Raw genomic sequence first — 25,616 nt, 5'->3', positions numbered from 1 at the left:
TTTTAAAAAGCATTTAAATAAATTATTAACAACTTGAACATTGTATCCTAAAGGGATTCTGTGAAAGCAATGTACCTCAGAAAATGTACTCCTCAATCATTATTTCAGAGTCACACTGTTTTGTAAATCCTATTTGCTAGTGCATAACCTAATATTACATGCAGTTCTCTCACCCATTATAAGTCTTTCCTTATTTTGTCCAGCAGTAGAGTATTCAAAAAACCACTTGGTCTCTGGCTTACCACCACACAAGAGGATACATTTGTGTCTTTTATTACTGCCCTTATATTAATGAAGAGTGTGTGTCACACTAAACCTAGGAAGAAGGCTGTGGAAACACTCAGAAGAGCAAGAGGTATTACATTTGAAACATTATCAATATTATATCACTATAAGATCATTACAACAAACTACCTTTCCTCTCAAAAATACTGTAATGCCTATTTAATGGTTCAGAACAAGTTCAGGATTTATAATTTGTCTCTATCTTGGTATTATGGTCAGAGTTGGCTTGTCCATCAGCTGTCTATTAAATGACCATGAAACCAGTAAACTATGAATCATGAATAATGTAAGAAAGTGTATCAATTCTGATTGCATATTAAATTAAAATGAATTAATTTTGTCAATAATAATTACTGACTTTGAAAATTCAGTTTCCTTGATGTAGAAGGATTATATATAGACCATGCAGGAGTCCACTGGGTCTATATTTGCATACTTTTTAATGGCCTAGAAGGACTCACGTGCAAGTATTCCTTGTACATATGTGGGGAACAATTCACCACATTAAAACTTTGATTATGTAGCATATACCTTCATGAATACACCCCCAATCTTAAGGATGTCCAAGTATCAATTACAACAGTAAAATCCCATTTTAGTAATTTTCACTGACTTTTTATATTGAATTCATATCTTTGATATACTTAACATGCAGTTTTTTCAAAGGACTATGTTCCAAGGAGGTAATTTGCAGTTTTCTTTAGGGTTGTTACAATACTTTGTTATAAAGACTATCAAGACTGCTTTCAAGCCAAATTAATTACATATTTAAGCAGATATTCCTCATTATGTATTTATCCCTGATTTGCTTTGATGTAACTGGATAAAGACTCAATCCTCTCGCTTCTATTCAACAATATGCAGCCATAGCAACTCGTGTTTAGAAAATGCCCTACCTTATCTGACCTCATAATAATTTTGCATCTCAGCTGCTCCTCCTCCACGTTGCTTTGAAACTGTACCTTTCAAACACAGTCAAACCCATTAAAAAACCAAAAAAAAACCCAAAAAAACACCCATAAAAACAAAACCAAACAAAAAAAATCAAAACAAACAAAACCCTGCTAACACTACATGAAAACTGATGGCTCTGCATTATTAAACCCCGTTGTTTGTAAGACTGAAATAATTATCACTTCTCCTTTCTATGGGAGATTTTCCTAGGAACTTTAAATGTCTGAACTTTCAAACAGTGATCAGAAATAAGTTCACACCTACTCACAAAACACCTCATTCCTACTACGCAAGACACACAGAGAAGTAAAACACTGTTTTCAGTTTACTCATATAGTCATGGCAGTGGAAAAACCCTAATTCTTACCTCCATCACCTGAATAAGGATCAAATAATGTAGCACTGCCCTCTCACGCACTTATGAAGACTTTAGGCCACTAAAAAGCTGCTTAACAGCAAAGGAGAGACTGTCCACTTGCAATTTTTTCCTGCCTGCACCCACATCCATCATAATTAGAGAGACAGAAAATTGAGGCCTGACTGGAAAATGTTAAATAAAATTCTACTAGAGCTGAAAATGCTTTATCTACTAGCATTGCACAGGAGATTACTCTTGGATTCATACCATTACCAAATTGCTTCCCAGGGTAAAAAAGACTGTCTCAACTTCCATATTGAAGGAGACCTGAGCTGGTCTTATAGGACAGAAATCTCTCCCCATGATCATCAGGTAGTCAAGAGCTACAAGCATCAGAGTAATATAGTCAGCATTGCTCCTGCTATCTTGGCAAAAAGATATGCAGATATTGTCTTACTATGAAGGGAAGTGGTAATAGTATTCATGTATAGCACAGAAAGTTTTTTTGTGCCTCAAATCTGAAGATTACTGGTTTTGAGTATACCATCTCTGCTTTACTTAAGCAAATTGTCATGTCCTGTGCTGTCACACTATCTTAACCTTCCTATAGCCATAAGTCCTATGGATAGGATACTGTAAAAAGACATAGATATAAGACTAAGTGAAAAAATTACATGAACAATGCTGTAATGAAAAAACTAGGAGTGGCTCATGAATTTCTTGGAAAAATACTTAACCTATAAACAGAAACCAGCTTTACCTGGACAAATGTCCATGATGAAGACATTTAGTCAGCTGGAAACTAATAAAAAAAATACAGAAACAGACTAAGATGAGCAAAAGCAAATTGGGAACTGAAGACATAAGGTTCGTCTTCAAGTTACAGGAATCCTCACACAGAAGAATCCCAAGGGAATTTGTGAAAGAAATGCTATTCTTTGTGCATTACATATAATATATATTGTTTTATTAGTCTTTTTTGTGTCATTGTATGCCTTCTGACTGGAATGGTTTGAGACATTAATACTGCCTCACCACCTATAACTGTTGACATTAACGCATGTGGTGCTAGGACACTAGAAGTCTGGTAAATCAAAGGAGAAAGGGAGACAAACAAGTATCCCTCTTTAGTTTTTTAGGGGCACTAAGTGAGAGAAACAAGACAATATCAATGATTAGGACATATTTTCAGAGCTGAGAAAAGACTGAGAAATTACTATGAACGTCACATGCATTATCCACGAAGGACATCATCCTCAGAATGCTGGCAGTGTTTCCCTGCTCAGACCCAAAGCCTATGTTTTAAACTTAATTAAAGTTGTCAGTTTATTAGTACATTTATCTTCTTAAAGTTAACATGCAGAAGAGAAATGTAATACTATAAAGTCATTCTCTGTCATTTTGCTTCATCTTGCTGAAATAATTAGCAGAATCTCCATTTAAATAGTCAGCAGTGTTAAATTTTTTAAAAATTAAATCCTTGCACCTAAGAAAATAGATACGACAGTAGAAGAGAAATTAATCAGTGCCAGGAAGTACATTAAAAAGTTGAACAAATTATCATTTCAATTTACTGCCAACTTGATGCAGTGCAAACTTCAAAACTGTTAGTTTAACAGCACGAATTTCAGTATAGATCCAAAAAGCTCACTACAGTAGTAATTACAAAATTGAAGAGCTTCTGTTAAGTGGCTAACAGATCCATCACTGCATCAATGAACAACTGCATCTCATGACAGGGTTACAGGAATTTCTGGATATTAGAAATGAATACCATGAAACTATAATTTCCATGACTGCCGCTCTAAATTGAAGTCTCAGACGTGAACAGGTTGTGCAGGTTGGCACAGACTGGCATTTTGGAATTTACTATTTGCTTGAAAGCACAGACTGTAATTGCTTAGCCAAGTGACAAAACACAGAACTGAGCGTTCTGATTTAGTTGCTTGAGCTTATTAGTCAATTAATAGGTCTCTTCTAAGTTGTACTGAATAGGCCCAAAAAGAGATGATAAATTCTAGTTTCTCTGGTCGCCATATCTCACCAACTTCAAACTGGCTGCATATAATAGGATCTGTGTGGCCACTCTATAAAAATAAAATTTGCAAAATTAAAATAAGATCCTCCAGAAAAACACAATTGGGTTATAGTGGGAGAAGACTATGGGAGAAAAGCAGCTGTAAACAGAGCCAATGTGCTATCAAGTAACATCTAAAAGAACATGGCAGTTTATCACAGGTTCAAAAACCACAGAGAAATGAAATGCAACAAAAGTTAGACAAAATGGTTCATAACTGAACTGGGAAAACAACTATGGGAAACCCAGACCAAACAATCTACGCAGAGAAGAGTGTGCTTCACAAAGTGGAGAGAGCCTATCACATTTCCCCTTTATTCTGTTTGCTGTCCACCTGAGCAGTATGTATAAACACCACACACCTGGAAACCGCAGGCTCCTCTTTCCATTGGCAAATATTTTGTTTCCAGCCTATTACTCTTTTTCTCAGTGATATAACAAATGGGAATGACTGGGATAAACTCTACTAGCTGGCAGCCAGATTTCTGTCGGCTGGAGTCAGTGTAGGTTACTTCACAGATTCCCAAACTATAATAATTTATGGTGGCCTCCAGTGACAAAGAAGTCAGGACTAGGGATGCACATAAGTGTTTCTAAGCTATCCTTGGCACAATCTTGAACTGAAGTTCAACTGAAGAAGACCTGGTCCTTTCTACCTGAAGGAATCGTGTCCTGTCTGGTAGGCCACAATATGAAACAACACCACTTCAAAAAAAATACTCAAGGTAACAAGTCTGAAGATTTTAAAATAATTTTCTCTCTAAAATGATGGTTTTAAAAGACAGAATACCAGCCTTTGATGGCTGTCTACTGGCACAATGACTTTCTCCACACTCAATAGTTAGGACAAGTAAAAATGTGGTCACATAGATCTATCAGCCCAAAAATTATCAGGCCCAAAATAGTTTTAGAAGAACAAGGCTGGCTCATGTTGGCAATGAAAATCTAGGTGTATAGACAGTTTTTGCTGAAGTTTACAATTTACTTCTGGAGGTATTTCTCCAGAAGTAAATTTACAGCACAAAAGTTCTGATAACTAAATCCAAATGAGTATCCTCTGAGAATAATTTTTTTAAAAGAATAAAAACCTGTATGCTCCCTCTCTCACTTTGTATTAAATAAAAAAATTAACAATACTTTTAATATTGCGTTTTAGAAACAGGTACAGAAAAAGAATTAATTGAAAACCAAAAGGGCCAGAAGACTTACACTCAATAAATGCTTTACTTAGGGGTGTTCTCATCACATTTTACTTTAGATAAGTAAAATCATGTAAATCTACCCTGTAAAACAGTCCTTCATCTGTAAATATACAGCACAACAAAATTTGATCTGACATTCCCTCATAAATGTATGGCTTCATGAAAATATAAATTAAGTAGAGTATAGCTTTGTTATTCATGGTAGCATCATTCACAGCAGAAGACTTCCTGGAAGCAGAACATCTCTCTGGCTTCACAGTCCACCTGTGAAAGGTTTTTTTAGGATCCCTGAATAATAGCTATGTTTACAGAAACACACAGAAGACTTATATTTTAAATGTTATATGTATCAAACAATGATATACAAAGATAACATGTCCTTCTGAATAATGGGAAAGTCTTAGTCTAACACTTGTTCGTTTTAGCCTTACATGTCTTAGTATTTGTGACATATCAATTATGATCCTTACTCTTTCAGCTGGGCAAATTTTCTTCAGGAATTACACTAAAATTAAGAATAAAAAGAAGAGCTTTCTGTAGCACTTCTGGGCCTTTACCTTATTATTTCTGGACTCCCCACATAATTAATTTTTTACTGCTTAACCAAGATGTGACTACGGTGAAATCCCAGGGGCAATAGTGCTCAAGCTGGCAGTAGTGTGACTCTGCACTGTGGTTTTAACCCACTGTTAGACAAAGGTAACCCAGCTCCAGAGCAGCATTGTGGTTTTCCTGAAGATCTATCTCACCTGAGACACTGTCCACACAGTCCAACACTGTGTCTCATAAATGCACAATCTCACTTGGAAAACTTGATTTTGTTTGGAGTCTCCCAAACAATATTTCTTAGTACTGCAGCAGCCTTCCCTAGGCTCTAAATATCCATTACTCTTTTCAGTGACAATGTCATTTCCTGTAATTTGAACTCTTAAAATAGACTCCACGGGGAAGGCTTGGTGGTTTTTATTATTTATAAATACTGGAATTATGTTTGAATGTCACTGTAAGTCTTACCTCCAGTCATCTTTGTTTAAATTACCCAGGATATTCATCTCTTCTTCTTGCATGAGTCTATAAGCAGCACTTACATGATGATTTTCAAGAACAGAACGATCATTGTACAATATAGCAACATCTGACCTAGTGTTGAAAAAAAAAGGTAAATTTGGTAATAGTGTCCTAATGATGGATGGCACTGTGAAAGATAGGCCTATGTATTCTCTATGAGAATTATTGACTATATATGTATACACACATATATCAAACTATGTTTATTTGTTCCTACTGTATCGAATACTGATAAATTTTCCATCTTAGATGCATAAAAAATTGTCATTATACCATTGTATATACTATTTGTGGGAAAGTCATCGTTTTAAATGTGTGATGTTTTATTTATATGATCTAAGTGTGACAAAAATTTGTGAGACCTTTGAGCTTCTTGACTGTAGATAGGACCACAGAACAACAGAAATGATCCAGTTAGGCTACCCAAGAGTAAACTTTGGCAATACAACCATTTAAAATACGTCTTCACCAACAGCACGGGTGTTAAGAAGTTACTACCCTTGTTTTGAGAGATGCGCTTTGGCCCATGTTGCTCATTATCAGAGGGAGTTGTAAAGAAAAAAATATTAAAAAGCTTCAATTTCATATGTTTTAAACATACACAGTCTTTTGTCAGAAACACAGTCAAACCTTGAGCTGAAATTTGATTGCATTCAAATGCTTCCTAAAGAAAGACACATACCATAATGACAGCACACTTGACAGTATCCTTTCCCTCTTAACTAAAGACTAACATACAATTCCAAAATTACATTGAAATTTTCACAAATTTTGATGCAGTGTGGATTTATCGTACTTAATTCTTGGTGAATTTATTTCCCCCAAACCTGACCTGACCTGCTAAGCAACCTCAGGTCTCTCCTCTTTGCTACACTTCCCTTCTGATAAAACTATTACTGAATATTTCAACTTGGTCAACTGAAAAGTCTGTACTAGAAGAAAGGTGTGATGATTTAGCAGTGCAGCTCCCTCTGACATAAATAAGTTATACTGAACCTCTTGTCCTGTTGAGCAATAGTATATATTGTCATATATGGTACTAAGGTATCTAAAGAATTAAAATAGGATTGGAAACTTTATTTAGAGGGAATGAACCATAACCTGCTAAAACTCAATATGTTTACATCCATAATCCAACTGAAATTGTGGGAAAACCTGTATTATGCCAATCACATATGTTTAAGAAGCACACTTTGATGGACATAGCTACTTATGGATAGGTTTAAGAGGTGCTAAGATTTGCTATGATTATGGCAGCAATTCCATCAACTTTTCTCAGAAGCTTGGAGTTACAGCCCTGGGATGCCACATCAGGGCCAACTTACACTAAGAGAGAATGAGTTACATTACAAAATGAATACCTGTTTGCAAGTAAAATTCAAAGGCTAACAGCTTAATTAATTTTCCACTCTTGCAATACTGCAGAGGAAAATATTAAGGACAAAAATAGAAAAGTAATATAAACTTGGAACTACAAAGTGGTTTATTTTTAGCCAGATTGTGCTGAGAGAGAAAAGAATTGCATCCTTATTTCAGCTGCAAATCTAGAATTTGTTCATTATTGAAGGGCACATCTTGGAGCACAAGTATGTTACAGATTTAATTTCAATGTTACCTTTGGGCACTTTATCCATATTGGTGAGTGTGAGGATGCTTCCTCTCAAAGTATTTATTTTTCTAGCACTGAGCTGTTTTATTAGAATATGCCAGTGTGATGCTGAGTTTATATTTTTAAGACCAGCTAAAGCAAACTCCTCAACTGAGGACACTAAAATCAAACTATAGCCTAGTGTAAGAGAAAAATAAGATGCTTTGAATTAGGTTAAGTATCAGGTGTACCATTTATCACTCAGTAATATATTGGTCAGGGATTTTCCTTCAGTAAGTTGAAAATATTTTAATGGGAAGAGATATATACTGTTGTACAGGACCAGCAACTAGAATGATATGCTGCACCTACATGAGAACACAGCTAGCCTAACCTTCAAACTGGATTCCTCTCTAGATTTCTTTTTCATGCCTACTGCAGATGCTGTCAAAACATGCTAGAAGAGGGCTCATGGTAGGTATTTCTAAAGCTGTAATTGAAGGTTTCTCCCTCTGCACCAGGACCTTGAAAGTTTAATACACAAAATGAAACAAAATGTAGCTCCTGAAGTATATCTAGGCACATGCTGAAAGAGAGGTAGTATTTTTATGGGGAAACAGTAGAAGAAATTTTTGACTCAGAAATATCAGAATTTAAGTGAACAAATAGAGGGGTGAGGAGTTTTCAAGTCCATGTTCCGAATATTTTTGAAATTTCTCTTGACATATCAGCTCCAAAATAGAATGATTTCAAACGTTATGGAGCTATCTCCTTACTTTTCCACACTGTCTGTCCATGTGAATGGTCCCATTAACTGTACAGAGGTCGAGGAAGCAATTTGTAAAATCAGGCATGACCTGGTTACTTCCTGCTACTTATTAGTAAGAGATATGAAACAGTTCAGACCAATGAACAGTGAACTCCAGATATGACTCTTAAGAGATCACTTTGCTTACCTTGTCTGAATATGAAAATTGTTTGTGGTCCCAGTATGTTCATAATCATGGACGGCAGCTGCAAAGATCATTGCTAAAATTTCCAGTTCTGTGAGCCAGTGCTGGTAAGTGAAAAACAAATCCTAATCACATTTACTGTAACAGTCTAACTCAGATTAAACAGTACAGTACTGAAAATGTTTTGCACTACCTTTAACTTAAATAAATTTTCCACTTGTCTTATTCCAGGCAACTATATATCCATAACACTTCAGTATTATACAGTAAAATAAGTCCTTGTACTTGTTATGATTTCTCTGAGACCAAGTTAACATCCATTTGGTCACTAGCAAAGTAAATATTGGCAGCTGAAAATATAAGAAGTTATCAAGAGAATTATATGGTGTACTTTGCAACTGCTATCAGTATCCAATCTGTTATCCCACACATGACACTTGCCAAATTATGCTATATTAATCTAAAAGCTTGATATGAAGTTAAGGTTATAATTTATCTTTTAGTAAACTATATATACAGTTCATAAAAATTCAACATACAACATCAGCATTAACTATATTTTGTCAGTGTACATGGTACTAAAATTAGGCCCATGGGAGACTTTTCTGTTCTAAATTTTATCATAGTTTGTACTGATTAAAAAAAAGGGTGCATACAATTACACAGAACAAAAGGTAATACAGGTCATGTATAAAAAATAATGCAGACGCTGGAGTTTTGTGTCCTTTTATAACTTGCTCACTGAGGCTGTTCTGTATCACTCAGTTTGTAAAATAACCTCTATTATCTTCTTTCAATTTCTATTTCTTGAATGATAAATCATCCTTGAGGATAAAATTTACTCCATCTAAAAATGGGGGCAGAAAACTCATATGATAATTAACCCCCACAGTCACAGGACTGATTAAGTCAAATGCCAGAATATATTTCAGATGTTTTTGGCATAAAAGTAAGCTTCTGTTCTAAAGGATCAAAGAATGATCTCAAGTGTATGCACCCGAACATGCACATATGTGTGTATGAATGGATATGAGATATATAAGCTGCCAGATGTAGTAAAAGTTGCTAATAGTAGCACTTCTTTCGAAGAAGAAGAAAGGGAATCGTCAAGATTCATAAGTAATTTGAGAATAATAAAATAGGCCATTCAGCAACAAAATAAGACTGCTGAGGAACAAGTACTGCCTGTTGGTGAAGCAGTACAGATTTTAAAAGGTCACAACACAGTAAAGAGAATGTACTGTAAGCAGTTCTAAAAATGGAAACGATGACCTTCATAGTATTGTGTGTCAGAAGAAACCAGGCCATGACCAGTCCTGGCTTTCACAATATTTTCAACATACCAAATAGAATAGAAACACAGAAATTATTAGTAACTAAACACAAACTTTTTCTTTTTGATGTCTTTTTAAGGTCAGCTTTTCCAGCAACCAAAATAGTTGCTACACAATGCATTTACAAGTAGAAGAACATTCCTTACAAACAATATATCTATGGGCGACACAGAGACTTCATACAGTAGCATATGAGAGCAAGTACACTAGAGACACAAGATGTACAGTCAAAATTGAGATCAGTATTCAAATCAGAGAATCAGAGTATTTTAGCTGAAGCATTTCTAAGGAAGTAGGAAAAAGCTCTTAGAGAGACAGTTAACAAGTGTTTTTCTCAAACGGAGAGGCAAAAACAGGTATCTGGAAGTCTGCAAGACTGTGAAGAGCTGAAACCTGTTCCCTCTCAAAAGATACTATGACATGCAGGTGTAATGCCTAATGTAAAATATCTCTTCTATTGAGAACTGTTTTCCAGTGTCATAAATTCCTTATAAGTAAATAGATACATTTCAACTCAGCTCTGTTTGAAACTAATTTTTTTACAACAATGGATTAAAAACTGAGTAAGAAATGGAGTCTCAAAATTCACTTATTGACAGTAAGCTTCTTTACTTTGAGCAATACAGGTATGTGGGAGGAGAAAAGGGATGGTGGGAAGATGATCGATGACTCAAAAGTTCTTTACGAGATGTATTCCCTGGGACTTGGATTCTTAAATCTTTATAAAGATGAAAACTTCATAAATGCAACCTTGAGTTATACATTTCAGTCATATCATCTGGGATTTAATCCCTTGGGAAGGTTAATAAACTCTGTGCCATCTGTGATATCTAGCTTTCTAGCACGTTGATCTGAGGTAGTTGGATCTTATTTCTTAAGATAGACAGCAACTTTTGAAAAATATAATGATAATTTTATTTCTTTAACTATGACTCTGAATATCTGTTATTCTTCACCGGAATCTTTCTAAGGGCTCGTGGAGAAGCATAAACTCTGACCAGCCAAATTTTTTGGCAGTTGCTGAAATACGGCTGTTTTCCAGTTGCCTATAAAAATACAAAACACATGACCTCAACAACATGAATTGTGAAACAGATTTTCTAAAACCCAGTTTTTTGAAACATTTGCTTGAGTATGTCTTTTGGAAATGAACAAAGAAGACAGCAAATCTTTGCAAGTTTTTGGAGTCAGTATGAGTTCCTGATACAATAAAAGCCAATTAACTTCAAATTGCACACTAACCTAAAAAAACCAAACCAAACCAACAAACAAACAAACAAACAAAAAGACAAACACCATTGGAATTTGATCTAGAATTGCATCAAATTGACTCCAGCCCAGGTATTTGCCAGAAATACAGCAGAGTTAAAAGAGATGCAGAATGGACATGCTCTGAAAATTATCAGCTTGAGAAGCAAATTTCAAATTGTTAATGAGTAGGGTTCTGGAGAGTAAACCAGGCAACAGGGAAAAAAAAACTTAAATAGAACATTCTCATGATACTGATGCATTCTCAAATTGCAAGAGATATTTGGGACAGAAATACTTTGCAAGTTGCAGAATCGCTAGGCCCTCTTTCAAACACCAAGTTCCATAAATGTTCCCTCTGCCTGGCAAGCTACATCTGTTAGAAGGCACTCTTGACTAAGTGTTGTCCTAATTTTATCATAGAATCATAGAGTCATAGAATGGTTAGGGTTGGAAATTCCAATCCCCCCTGCCATGGGGATTGGCATTTTAATTGCAATTCAGTATCATAATTTGGCAATTAAAATGTAAATTAAAACTGGCCTAATTTTATAGAAATATCTTGTAGCGGTTTTGCAGCATTAATGAGGTTTTACAGCAGCAAAGTCTAAACTTTTTTGAAAATAGTTGTCCGAATCACATCAAAGTGCAGTTAAAAGGTTAAGATGCTAAAAATGTAAAACTAGTGTTGATGAGGTCTTTCTCATACTTGTGTGCACTCAGTGAAATAGCAGATATTCAAATATGAAACATATTCCTTCATTCAGTGTTCAGAGACACGCAAAGTGTGTTGCAAAGTTGTTTAATCAATGGCAAAACATCCCAAACTGGCTAGGACAGCTTTGGAAGCTTGAACCTTGTTCTGGCATCGCAAAGAAAATCTGAATGCTATCGTTTTTTGAAGGGCAGAGGGGCACAGATACAATGGGCCAAAGGGATGTTTATAACAAAACACAGGGATTTTCCTCCCTGTTAAATTGCTGATCCAGGTGTATATCTGCAACAAAGACATGTCTCACATCACTTCACTTTTGCTGTTAACTTTGCAGTAGAAGACCAGGGTAGGTTAGGAACCATGATTTAATCTCTTCAATATTTTTCTTTTATTAAAATACTATTTTGATAGATCAATATTATATACAAAAACTTTGGTTTGGACTCATCTTGGCAAGAGCTGTCTAGGCTCTGCTTCAGTCTGATATGAAAGTAATTTTTTTTCAAGAAAATCTCTCTCAATGTGAATAGGAATCTTGGCTGGGGAATACTCCGGGCTTAATTCAGGAAGTAGTACTGGAGTTAAAATGTAGCTTTAAAAACTTGATACTTAGAAGCAAGTTCCTTCAAACAGTAGAATAAAAAGCTGCAATGCCTAGGGACTTTTCCTTGTCCCCACTACAGCCAAAGGCAAAGTTTTAAGCGAGAAAAGGCTTAACATAAGCGACTTACTGACATTTATTTTGTATATATATGAGCACAAACATCTAGAATCAGCCCTAAATTTTTCCTTTCCAAAGTCTTACGGAATTGTTTCATAGCTCTGCAAACAGAAATCAGATACTATCTCTTCCAAGTAGTTTTGTTTGTTGCTTTGGGTTTGTCTTCTTTTTTTTTTTTTTTTTTTTGTAAACAAGTGTATCCACAGTGAAGACAAATCATCAGTGTCCCTTCTCTTTCAGTCAGTATTTACTTCTGCCTAGCAAGCTGATAGGGAGGAGACTCCAACTGCTGGTATTAAATATAAGTATTTAGAAATAAAAATGCTTGCACAGACTCATTTCAGTTCCCAAATAAATAATAAAAAATACTGTGACATTGTAAGACAAATGCAATATCCTGCCTACTATAGGCATATACAGTACACAAGAGTAGTCCTAAAAAAGGTAATAAACTAAAAGAAAAAGCAGTTGCAGAGTGCATGACTGGGCCGGATGGGGCTTTGAGCAGCTTGGTTGAGTGGAGGGTGTCCCTGCCCATGGCAGGGCTGTTGGAACTAGATTGTCTTTAGGGTCCCTTCCAACGCAAAACATCCTATGCTGCTATAATTCTAAGCCTGCACTGATTCAGTACATCTTTCAACAGCCAGGACCTCAGCAGATACTAAAGCTTCCTTGCCTGATCACACCTCCCATGCTGTGATGTGAAAGTAAAAATTTCTCACCTGCCCACTCCTGCAAATCTATCTATTCTAATATGATATATAATACCCAAGTCCAGGCGACAAAAAGCAACAAGATTTAAGAAGGATTTTTTCCCTCCCTTTTCCCTCCACATAGGGAGAGCTTCAGCTCAGAAAAACTGTTAAAATTACATAAAGTTCACAGCCTGAATGGTAGTTTGGAATCTCTATCTGCACAATTTTCAAGGGAGATTTTTCCTTAAGAAAAGACATATGCACACATTTATTCAAAACAGCAGAGTCTGAGAAAAAAAGTAAATTGAACTTCACAACATTTCTTACCATGATACCAGTGTGAATCATTATGTAATGCACAGTTTGAGTAACGTCAGCTGCATGGACCAAATTGTGATATGGATTTTTGTATTTGCTGTAACCAACTTCAAGAGCTTCAGCAAATGAAATAAGATTGGGAACGGGGATCTAAGGAGAAGAAAACATTAAAATAATTGGTTTTTTCCTGCAACAGCTGCAATGTCAATCATGCAATAAATAAACCACGAGTAATATACTACAGAATGTAGTTAGTAAACAACAAAAGAAAAAATTAAAATGTAAAGGTCAAATATCATACATGCATCAGTGAGTCTTCATCCAATTTTTGTAGATGTTATATCCCTCTACATACACCATGCACAAGAGACTGCAGAGCTATCAACCAAATGGTTTTCAAGACATGCCTGTCTGTCTGTACCAGGATAGATTGCTCATATAATACAGGCATGACAGATAGGAGTCTAAAAATAGGATTATCTCCTTTTCTTCACCGGTTTTACTTGCTTGAGGCAAGGTTTCCTTTAATCTCATAGAATGACCTTCCTTCCTCCAGGCAATGTGTGAAGTACGGGTACTATCTAGTCCCACTTATTTTCCCATTGTGCTGGTTTTGGCAGGGATAGAGTTCATTTTCTTCATAGTAGATACTATCGGACTATGTTTTGGGTTAGTGCTGGAAAGAGTCTTGATAATATGTTTTAGTTACAGCTGAGCAGAGGTTATTCAGAGTCAAGGCCTTTTCTGCTCCCCATCCCACACCACCACTGAGTAGGCTGGGGATGCACAAGAAGCTGGGAAGGGACACAGCCAGGACAGCTGGCCCAGCTGACCCAAGGGATACCCCAAGGATGTGGTGTCAGGGTCAGCAGCACAAAGCAGGGGGAGGTCGCCCGGGGGGCTGGTGCTTGGGGACTGGCTGGGCATCGGTCAGTTGTGACGAGCAATTGTTTTCATTTGCATCATTTCTTCTTGGGGTTTATATCTCTCTTTGTTATTTTCATTAATTTTCTATATTATTATTGAGAACGTCATTCTCATATTATCATTATTAAACTGTACTTATCACAACCCACAAGTTTTCTCACTTTTACACCTCCAATTCTCTTCTTCCATCCTGCTGGGGAGAGAAGTGAGCTTTTTTGGTGGCCAGGGTTAAAACATATCACCCATATAATGAAATTACATTTGCCTTAAGAATTTTTTCTTTATTTAAAAGCCCTGTAAGGTAAACAATGGAACTGAGAATGGGCTTAAACCCACTCTGCCAGTAACATTGTGTACTTTGTGTCTGTGTTGTTAATGGTAGCCCTGGTGTGGTTCCGACTTCAAGCACATGAAGCTTGTTGTTACAATTAAAAGATTCAGAACAACTTCAGGGTGAAGCAGTCTTTTCAAAAGGAACATGGAGTTTTGCAGTGGAGAGATTTTGAAAGTATAAGAAAACTTTCATTTGGTTCAATTATAACGATAAATTTGGCATTTTGATCCATATTTTTATCTTAGCCTTTCAAAATTGGCTATAAGTACTCCATATTGTATTGTAGACCCCTGCAAACACCATGGAAAACCAGCTTTCTCTTTATATATCCCTTCAAGATGGGTAGGAGAGGAAGGTTCATCTGAAGCCCCTCCACAGTAGTGAGCAACATACTGTGATCTAGACCATGAAAAAAGTACTTAAGACTAACTACAGTTTTCTGCATTATTAGTAATCTTTGTTCCAGGAAGCTGGGTCACTGATTCAGTCCTGCTGAGTAAATAGGCTGTATACATAATCTATTTATGTAATGCTTACAAATGACATGACATGGGTGTTTCCATTTTTTTTGGCTTGCAGAAGTTTCATTTGGTGGAACAATTGGAATATTACAATATTTGATATGCCATATTCTTTGCATTGCATTGTACAATAAAAAAAAAGTCCAGCTTATGCTGTCATCCTTGCATTTTAAATTTGACATATATATTTTTGCATACATATTTTTATTTGTGGCTAGTTCCTGACCTTGAAACGGCTCAAAAGGTCATATCGGGTAAACAGCTCATACATCATAAATTTCAGACTGTGCTCTCCACTTGCTTCATTCAGGGTAAATACGTCAAAAGACCATTTATCAACATCCTGCAGATGAGGGGAAAAGAAAAAACAAAAAACAAAAAACCAAAAACCATAACATTTCCATCTGCTTAAATAGGTTCCAGTTGATTATTAGAAAAGATATTTTGGAGGTTTTTTTGGTTTTTTTATTGTCCAATTCTTTCAAACTCCTACTGTAGCTAAAACATTAATGACTATTTCAATATTAATGATGAAAACAGTTGTGCCAGTTATGAATAAAATACTTGTAACATGACCTAGGCAACTTTGCATGCTTTGAGTCAAAGGTCTTAATCTTTCAAATTTAACTTTCTGTGTACAAATTGTATAAAGAACCTTATGGAGCAATGTGAATACCACCCTTTAAATAGGTCATTAACACTGATGTCATTAACCATAAAGAAATTTGAGAATAATGTAACAGTGTTTGACTTTTAGGGGAAAACCTGAGGTAGTCAATTCTCAAGAAATACCAGTTTTTAATTGCTCACATAGACATAGGAACTCAGCTCTCCATAAAAGATTGTCTTTTATGTGAACTGAAGCAATACCTTAAATTCAGAGCAAATACTGTACTTCTTCCACAAGCTTTGGATTCTTTTGTTAGTTCTATCACAATACTATCTCCTTTTTCTTTCCTAAAAAGGAAAAAAATACTCCTGTCTGAGACACTGATTACCATACCACTGAGAGCTGATAAAACTACACCTCACATTTCTATAAAAATTTCTATAGAAATTTCATCCTATTGTTCTAATAATTTCTAAATGAAATCACAATTAAACAGAATCATATGCTGGTTTTGAATTTTTAACTACTAATTTCTCTGTTCTGTGTGTTATAAGTTCTATAGTATTAACTATGGCTAGGGTATGCTCAGTAGAAAAATAACTTCATTTCACCCTAAGAGTCACTAAACATAAGTACAAATACATTCAAATTCCACAATGATTAGACTTATTTCACCTTAAATGTGACTATCACTTCTGATGGGTAAGCCAAACCAACCATGCTTGAAGTTCTTCGATACATCCTAAGGAAAACAAATAAAATATCAAGACATAGCACTCCTATAAAAAGTACCAGAACAGTTTATCTTCTTTTAATTCATTTTTCAGAGTTTTTGAAATAACACTAAGCTATTAAATGGTCTGATCTCAAAGATTACATAAATCTTTTTATGAACTTATGAGAAAAGCCCCTCTTTTATGTTAGAGCAGTCTTTGGTACAATTTACTGCAGAAGTTGCAAAGTCTTTGAGTTCATCCCCAGAATTTTCCACCCTTCAGGAGATTTTACAAATTTAAAGGTTTCACCTGGATTTCTATATACAAAAATAAAGTGATTGCAGAAACTCAAGAATATACCTGGCTCAGAGATTTGCTTCAGGTTCATACGATCTCTTAAAGGATCTTCAATGGCAGACAATGTGGTTAAATGCTGCACTTGCTGCGATAAGAAAACCAAACTCTCACCTTTCTACAAAAATCCCAGCCTGTACAGCATGCACAATGCTTCGGAATTTGGGCTTTTCTTCAGATCTCCTCTTCGCTATTCCCATTTCTCTTGTGAATGTAGAAGCTAACCAGTCCCGCACTTCCAGCGGGACCGAATCCGACTGGATGTCAGAGAGTTCATCCTCAGTGTCCAAAAGTTTCCTAAAAAAGATTAATACAAAGTAACCAACAAGATGTCAGACCGAAGCAAAGAGTACGGAGAGGTGAACAGCCAACAAAACTTGATTTCAGAGGAGCTGAGGTTGTCTGTAAATCGACTCAGCACATTACTAAATGTCTTCTCTGGTAGAGGTCAAAGGGAAGTTGCACACAGCAGATCTCTTCGCTCTCCCACTGGTCATGTTCCAGAAGGTAAAAGATATTAAAATGGAAGATATTCAACTGAAGGCAAAAGAAGATTTTTCGACAAAGTTATCAAAGCTGTGGTGGACTGAAGCGTAAACAATGAGCTATAAAATCTAAGAGATTGACTTACAGGAATGTCTAGAGAAAGAAAGGTTGCTGCTATAACCAAGAACACCAGTGGTCCACCTAAAATGGTGCAAAAATTGTTTTGATACTTAGATGCAAAGTAAATGATATTACATAGCAATGCTATGGTGAATGCATGTCAATGAAGACCTTGTATACATGCTTGTCGTTTTATTGCAGTGCAATAAAAGTATTAAAGAGAATTAATTCCTTTAATAAAGAGAACCTCTTCTGTGTGGAAATCTGTATTCCTATTAAAAGCATGGCAACAAAATCATAGCAATAAAGATATACAAGATTGGATTGCAAGTCAGCTTTCACAGTTCTAAGCAGTTCAAAAAGCTAGAAAAACTTAGGTATAGATCTTGCAAAATAGAAAAAGTATTAAAAAGAAACTTCACTTAAACAAAACTGACTTGAAGGTCATCAGTTTATTTAGAAGAAGCATGTAACTAAATATTCTCTTAAAACAGACTCAACACTTCCAATCCACACTTCTGTAAACCTTTTTCTTGCTGTTATTTGCCCATATCACTCAGACTGCTGAGATTTTCCAAGAACCTAATCCCTCATCTAGTCAGCTGTCAAGTTTTCTTTCACACAATTATGAAAGAAATCCCAGAGTTAGGATGACCTGAACACATGCAAAGCATGCCATTCTTTTAAAATGTTTTATTTAAAGTGGTACCAACTGAATTGCAGATACTATCTGATTATATAAATCTATGTCTCCAGTGCTGCCATTCTGAAACTCCTTGAGTTTGTGTGAATTGGACATAAAGCAATGATGGACAAAATATTGTTGAGTGTGATTTTTTTATGAAACAATCCGTTTGTCAAGTTAAAACATGGGCCTCTTCTCCTGAGTGAACAGGATTACTGGGAAAAAAATTTGGTGGGAATTCAGCTAACATATTTGTTGATGGATATTTGGGAGAGGAAAGTTATCACTTTCCTATCCATTTTCATGTTTACACCTCTGCGATTGTCTTTTCTTTCTACCCTTAGCAAAACTGTTAACTCCTTTCCCTATTTGTACACTCTCTCCTCATATTAGTTTGACGTCTCTTTCACACCTTTCACTTTCTCTATTTCTCTTACAGGTTTTCAAAACCTGGCCAAATCGAGGTCTTCTCTGGCACATACAGAGATTAAGCAGCAACACAGATGTTTAAGAAAAGCCTGAGTACAGTATAGTTCAAAGGAATCCCTATATAAATCTAATAGTATCTGAGAGATTATAGGATGATGCCTAGTAGGAAGCATGATGTCAGAAGAGTCATGTAAATTATTGGTGAACAATGAGCGTAGTGTAGTTGTGTACATCTGCTCTGTTCTCAGTTTCAGCAGTTCATTTGGCTAGCAGGCTATTTTGTAAGGTTTTAAAACTGGATCTAAAAAAAATTCCATAAAATGCACCCCTCATACTCCCCCAGTTTACTGAAAGAACAGCAGAAACTTTCCTATTTTTCAGAGACATAGACTTATGAGTCTAGGAAAGTTCTTTAACATGGAGTGCAAGAAGAGCAGAATGGACAAGAATTATGAAATTTTCTGAAAGTGGGACACAGGCCAAAAATCAGTAATTAAAATTGGAGGAACAGGACTTGTGTAGAGGAAAGGATTTGGGCAAATTATCTTGCAAAACTGAATGAAGGCTGAGATTGGGCATAGGCCAAAGGATATAAATTGGCTTTATTCCCTACATTAAAAACTATGCTATAGTCCACTGAAATCCATACCAGTCTAACACCATTATTATATATCCCTGCAGAAATCAGTACATTTATATTTCTGAGGAATATTTTACATTTGATATATTTTTAGTATAATAAGGGATAAACCTTAGGCTGCCTCACAACATGCAGCAGGGATATTCCACATCACCTGTGCAGCACGAAGCAGAACTCTACATCAGTTTGCTGCAGCCTGATGCAGACCTGAATTTGGGACCAAGTCCTGAGCTCTGCAGACATGAGCCACTGCAGTACAAATTAGGGCCAGCAAGGCACACTGAAGTTTATCTAATCATTTTAACCATTCACCTGTAAAGCAGGAGTATTATTCAGTCTGTAAATGACAGTAACAGAACTTACTTCATGAAGACAGATCTGAGAATACAGTATCTGTAAAAAGGGTTTATTTAATCAGTTATTTTCATGAGACCACTGCTCTCTGACAAGAGATGACTGAACAACATGCCAACGGGGAGAGAGAGTTTCAGTGTCTCTGCTTCCAACTTAAATAGTAGGAAAGCAACTGCAATATAGAATTACGTTGCAAGTACAAAATCTTGCAGCTCCCTCAACATATAAGCTTAACAACTTCTCAAAACGAATTAGTTTCTTTGAGAAGCCTAACTGGAACTACATTCAAGGAGAGGAAATAAGGGCTAGTCATTCATTTCACAACTGTCTATTTTCTAGATTTTTCTGACCTTTTGAAGAATAAGAATTATATTGGGGAAAATTACTCATGGCATATGCATTGCTAGAAATGGCCTTTGAACAATTTCACTAATGACTGCCATTCTTTTGTAATTACAGGGACAGGGCTCCTATATCGGTCTACACATCTGAAAAATTGATGGTTCCATCAAATTCCCCAATTTTATGTAGGAAGGAAAATAAATTACACTATGTATTGTTTCATACAAACTATGCTTAATTATAAAAAATTCTTAGAATCCAATTTCAACTAATTTCACAGCTTCCAGCTCTTGTCAACTTTTATTCATCTATTTTTACTTTGATTATAAGATACAGTCTTTCCATTTTATTTCCATGGGTCTAGATATATAAGTACTGTGAAATACATCTAATTGTTCACCTTTTACTCACTGATTGTGAAAGTATTTCTATAAAATAACCTGGGGATACCTCACTGCAGCCTTCCAGTACTTAAAGGGGGCTTATAAAAAAGAGGGAGAGCATCTTTTTACACAGTCAGATAGTGCTAGAACAAGAAGGAACATTTTAAACTAAAAGAGGAGAGATTTAGATTAGATGTCAGGAAGAAATTCTTTACTGCAAGGATGGTGTAGCAGTGGAACAGGTTACTCAGAGAAGATGTGGATGCCCCACCCTAGACGTGCCCAAGGTCAGTCTGGATGGAGCTCTGAGCAACCTGGTCTGATGGAAGGTGCCCCTGCAAATGGGAGGAGGGTTGGAAGCAGATGATCTTTAAGGTTCCTTACAACCCAACCCAACACATTTTATGATTCTATACCTTTAAAAAAAAAAAAAAAAAGGATGGAGATGAAATAAAATCAGAAAAGCAGAAGACAGGATCAAAACAAAGACACAGTTAAACCACTGAACTTCCCATCAAATATCACAAGGATTTTTGCAAGATTTTGGAATATAATTTATAATTGTAAATAGCAAAATGTAATTTGTAAATTGCAATATAATTTTATGACATTCTCCAATATGTAAACTCCTACATAGGTTCAAAAACGTCGCTCTGTAAATTAGTGGACAAGTGACCATAGCTGTCAAACACAAGGCTAGAATCTCTAGCTTAGAAAATATTTGGAATGGAGTCATTACAAGACCCGAAGTCTCATCTCCAGATCAACCACCCTGAAGATCAGAGATTGTGGGCATTTAAAAGCCACACAGTTGTTCCACAAAAATCAGTCTTCAAGTAAAACTCTACTGAGATAAACTCCGTTTTACTGGGAGGCATGAACTCAAATATCCTAGTTGTATTAAATAAATACATGTTGCCTTGGAGGTTTTTGATTTTTTAATTCTTGTAGATTTTAGAAGTCACTGTATTTAATACATCACTCACCCTTTAGCACAGTACTTACACTTACTCAACCCTATTACCCCATTCCATATCAATTCCCCCTAAATTCCAGTCGCATATTTAGTCTCTTTTTCAAGGTAGGCCTTCATTCTGTTTAAGAACATCTGCACCCTGGCCTGGACAACAAGATATCACCAGGGCAAAGCAACCTTCAAATCCAGAACTTTGGAAAGCCTCCAAGGACTGTACATGCTCCAAAGATAAAGATGAGAAAGAGGGGGTTCCAAAACTCCCCCAGACTCAATTCCTGAGGGGCAGAATGGGGTAAAGGCCGGGGGGTGGACAAACACAGATTGGATAGACACCATTACAAAAATTGTAACACCTGAGTCAGGGAGCACACACATGGTTTGTATTCCCAGAGCCTGAGAGGCTTCATTAAAACCTTCCCTTATCTTACCTCCTACTTAAATTGCCCTGGAGTTTTTTTCATCCTGAGTCTTTTAGGCAAAAATATATACTAATATATACCAAGGCACACACACCAATTTTTCTTCCAAAAAGCTAAGGAACACCCAAAAATGCTAAGAAACAAAACAAAAAGGCTGTAACAAAATGTGCCACAGAAAGTACGTTTTTTCAACATGAAGTCAGAATTTCAGGGTTACATACATTTATTTTGCTCATATATCATTAGCCTGTTAAGTAGATGCAATGTGAGGAAGAGATACGCGTGGGAAGGAGAGGGGGAGGCTGGGTTATTTAGTTCTATTCATTCCATGAGTAGAACTTCCATTGACAGTTGTGGGAATAAGTAAGACATGGCCCATGGCATTTCAGCTTAGCAATCAATTAATATTGCAGTCATAGTAACTAATAACTTGATCTTCTTGTCACAGTACTGTGGTTTTTGCCAAGAATAATTTTTCAAAATTCAAGCGGTGATAATTTCTTGCTCTCTTTTCATTTAATCAGAATTTTAAATATAGTAATGGACTAGTCAGAAGTATATTGCTTTCCCCTTAGGAATATATCAGATGTACTACTGAGAAAAAGAAAGAAAAGAAAATTAAAAAAATAAAATTAGATAATAGCTATGGGGGAAAAAAAATCCATCAGTGCTGATCAGTCATGCTGCCTAACAGAGGTGGTAAAAGATTTCCAGAGGAGAGATTGAGAAGGAGGTATTAGCTCTTTGCTGATTAGTGAATTAATCAAGCCCTTAAGAGTGAATTGAGGAAAGTCCTCTTCCAGGTTTAAATGCAGAAGAATTTATAGCCTAAATAGTCAGTCCACATTTTTACAAATTGTTTAGTTCTATTATCTCACTACCTTCCTGAATGAGCATAAATCAATATATTTAATCAATATTTACATCCTCTATAGTTCATTAAAATTTCTACTAACATCCATTAAAAGACTCTCTTGACTCCCACCGAGGATAAGCAAATTTCAAAAATGAATGAGGTGCATTTTTAGTACAAAGAGGTCTTTCTAAAGGAAATTATGAATTTACCAACATGTTGTACCCATAAAATGAGCACATTCTTAGAAGAATTGTCCTCATATGAAGAATTACCAATCAATTAAATAAATGGAAAATAGTCTGGATGAAACATAGGTGTTACAACAGAAGATAAGTAATGTAGGAAGGACCATTGTTACTGAAAATGTTCACTTGTTGACATGTACTGCCTATTTGGAAATACAGAGGTATATACCAAACAGCAACAACATCTTTAGTTTTAGGTCAGGATACTCATGCCTAAAAAAATTATCACTTTTCAGGAGTACAGCTATGAGCCAATGTATTTACTTTCTCTTCTTTTCTGTTTTTTTTTGTTTTTTTTTTTATTCAGCTGCTTCAATGTGGTACTCTTGGAGTTCTATAAGGCTGGGACTAACTTGAGGCATGATTCAGAACTAAAACAACAGCAGTAACTTTGAGACAGAAAAGGCATGCCAGCCATTTATTAAATATCCTAAGTGAACTGAGGAGTTTTAGTCAGAATTTAATAGATTTTCAGTGATTTTAAGTGTATTTTTTTGTATAATTTTAATACTGTTGTAAGCTTTCCTCAGAAAAAAAACCCAAACCTTTAGCTTAATAGTAAAGATTTCAAAGGTTTATTTTAAGCTTTTATAAGGGTGAAATACACTGTACTAATCTCAACACAATGAGCTTTTTCTCAATAGCAGCTTTTAGAAAAGCATCAATTGTAGGTGCCCCTAATGGATAAACTGAATGATTTACTTCAAATGGTACATTTGTTACTGACAACTTCAGGCAAAGTACATTTAACCACGGGCTGACTGTGGGAGACAGCAATACACTCTCACAGCAAACTTGACTGAATATTCAGGATTATAATTTAACTTCATGCTTAAATAATTGCCACTTCAAATCTCTCCTCAACTAAGTCATCTCAGAGAGGAATCATACAGACCATATTTTACATCTGGCAAATTACTACCAAATAGGGTATCCCATTCCAGCTGTTTTATCCTTGTATCATTAGGCAGAATATTTTCTTTAATATTCATAGATTTTGTCAAAATGGTAATTTTGAGGAGAAATATTTTCTAGATCCTTCAAAATAAATTGGATCATTAACTGAATGCCCCACTGTTCAGGTAGAAAGACTAAAAATATATTTTTTAAAAGCTTTAAAAAATATCTATGTCTCTTGGATGTAAAAGAATTTAACTTTCTCAATCCTTGCACCATCTAAGAGATTTGCAGTGTGATAATCTCCTCTGGTTAATCTCAACAGATAACAGTATCTGCATTGGCACAATTTCTTCCATAACCAGAGCCTTACAGTCAGTGAAACTATGTGAATTAAAATACCCGCTACATCTTGTATGATACAGGTGAGAATAGAATGCAAATGGCCCTGCAAAATCAAGTAACAGATTCCTGCTGTGAGATGCTCAGCAGCAACTTATGTAGCTTAGAGCCTTGCAACACTGATAATAAAATACAGCTTATGAAAATTAAAAGAAACATGAAAGGAGGAGCCTTTACTGACTTTTGCTCTCATTTAAAATAGGAACAAGCTGCTAAACATATATTGATGCCTAGAAGAGAGTGAAAGAAAGCACAGGGTTGTCAAATAAGTATCCCAGCTTATTATTTTTTGAGATATCAATTCCTAGCCTAATATGGAGTAGCTGCCATGGACTCAGGTTCTGTTGCCAGTATTGAAAAATTTGAAAATACCAGGGAACAGCCTTCTCCAGCTTGCAAACATAACCAAAACTGAGATCTGGCCAATAGCAGGCTATACTGACTGTTCCTCACCTCAGCAGCTCCTGGAAACAGCAGAATTTCATTTAGTTGTTGGCCTCTTGCTAAGCTCCATTCACACCTCCACAATACAGAGCTCTCTGAGCACCAGTATCCAGTCAAGTATTTGCTCCTTAGAATCTTCTTCCTTGGACTCCACACAACAAAGATACACATGTGCATGATTTATAGCCTAAATAGTCAGTCCACATTTTTACGAGTTGTTTAGTTCTATTATCTCACTATCTTTCTTGTCACAAATATTTCTGTGGTGCACTTCAAGGCTCACGTAGACATTTGGTGGCATGAAATGACAAAGCTCTTTGTCTTGCAATTTAAACTATTTCCTTTTTGGATGTTTGAGGATGTTTGTCCCTATTTAAGTCCCAAAACTGCAGAAATATTTGGAGCATTACTGGAGTAGTACACTGGAAATTCAGTGTAGTCTAAGGTGTTCATTACAACAGCAAAGTTTGGATTTAATGACCTCCTTTTTAGCTAACATTATACATATCACGGTGGGTACTTTTTTTTCTAAATAAAAACTTTTTATCAAGAAGAACTGTGTTTGCCATGATAATATCATTGAAATACCTGCACTATTTCCAGAGCACTCATGCAAACATATATTGTTATAATGCCACTTACCCTTAATGACATTTCCTTTCACTTCATTAACCTATGTTTGTTATTTTATCTTGTTGAATCAAAGGTGCTCAAAGCAATTGCTAGCTATATACAACAGAGCTACTTCATACACTACTGAAACACAGTCTCTTTGAAGTCAAAAGTTCCCAAGGGGTTAAAGGTTTTCTAGAAAGGCATTATACAGCCTGAAACAAACTAAAAGCCCCATATGGAACTTAAACCGGTCAGATAAAAATCCTCCTGAAATCAAGTGTATTTTCTAAAACATTAAAGCATTAAAAAATAAGACATAATTGGAATAAAATATTCTGACTTTAC

General features: G+C 35.7%; 1 protein-coding gene across 1 annotated transcript in view; it reads right to left on the bottom strand.

Moving 5' to 3' along the window:
- Positions 1 to 25,616, bottom strand: part of PDE1A (phosphodiesterase 1A) — a 151,518-nt gene that overhangs the window by 27,900 nt on the left and 98,002 nt on the right. The window contains 6 exon segments of the mRNA XM_027636943.1: positions 5,891 to 6,016; positions 8,489 to 8,589; positions 13,526 to 13,666; positions 15,525 to 15,641; positions 16,584 to 16,650; positions 17,093 to 17,275. Of these exon segments, the coding sequence (XP_027492744.1) occupies positions 5,891 to 6,016; positions 8,489 to 8,589; positions 13,526 to 13,666; positions 15,525 to 15,641; positions 16,584 to 16,650; positions 17,093 to 17,275 (735 nt within the window).

The sequence above is a fragment of the Corapipo altera genome, unplaced genomic scaffold (genome assembly GCF_003945725.1).
Source record: "Corapipo altera isolate COAL_440 unplaced genomic scaffold, ASM394572v1 45, whole genome shotgun sequence".
Classification (NCBI taxonomy): Eukaryota; Metazoa; Chordata; class Aves; order Passeriformes; family Pipridae; genus Corapipo; species Corapipo altera.
Note: the sequence above shows the minus strand (reverse complement) of the source record. Positions and strands in the feature narration are given on the sequence as shown.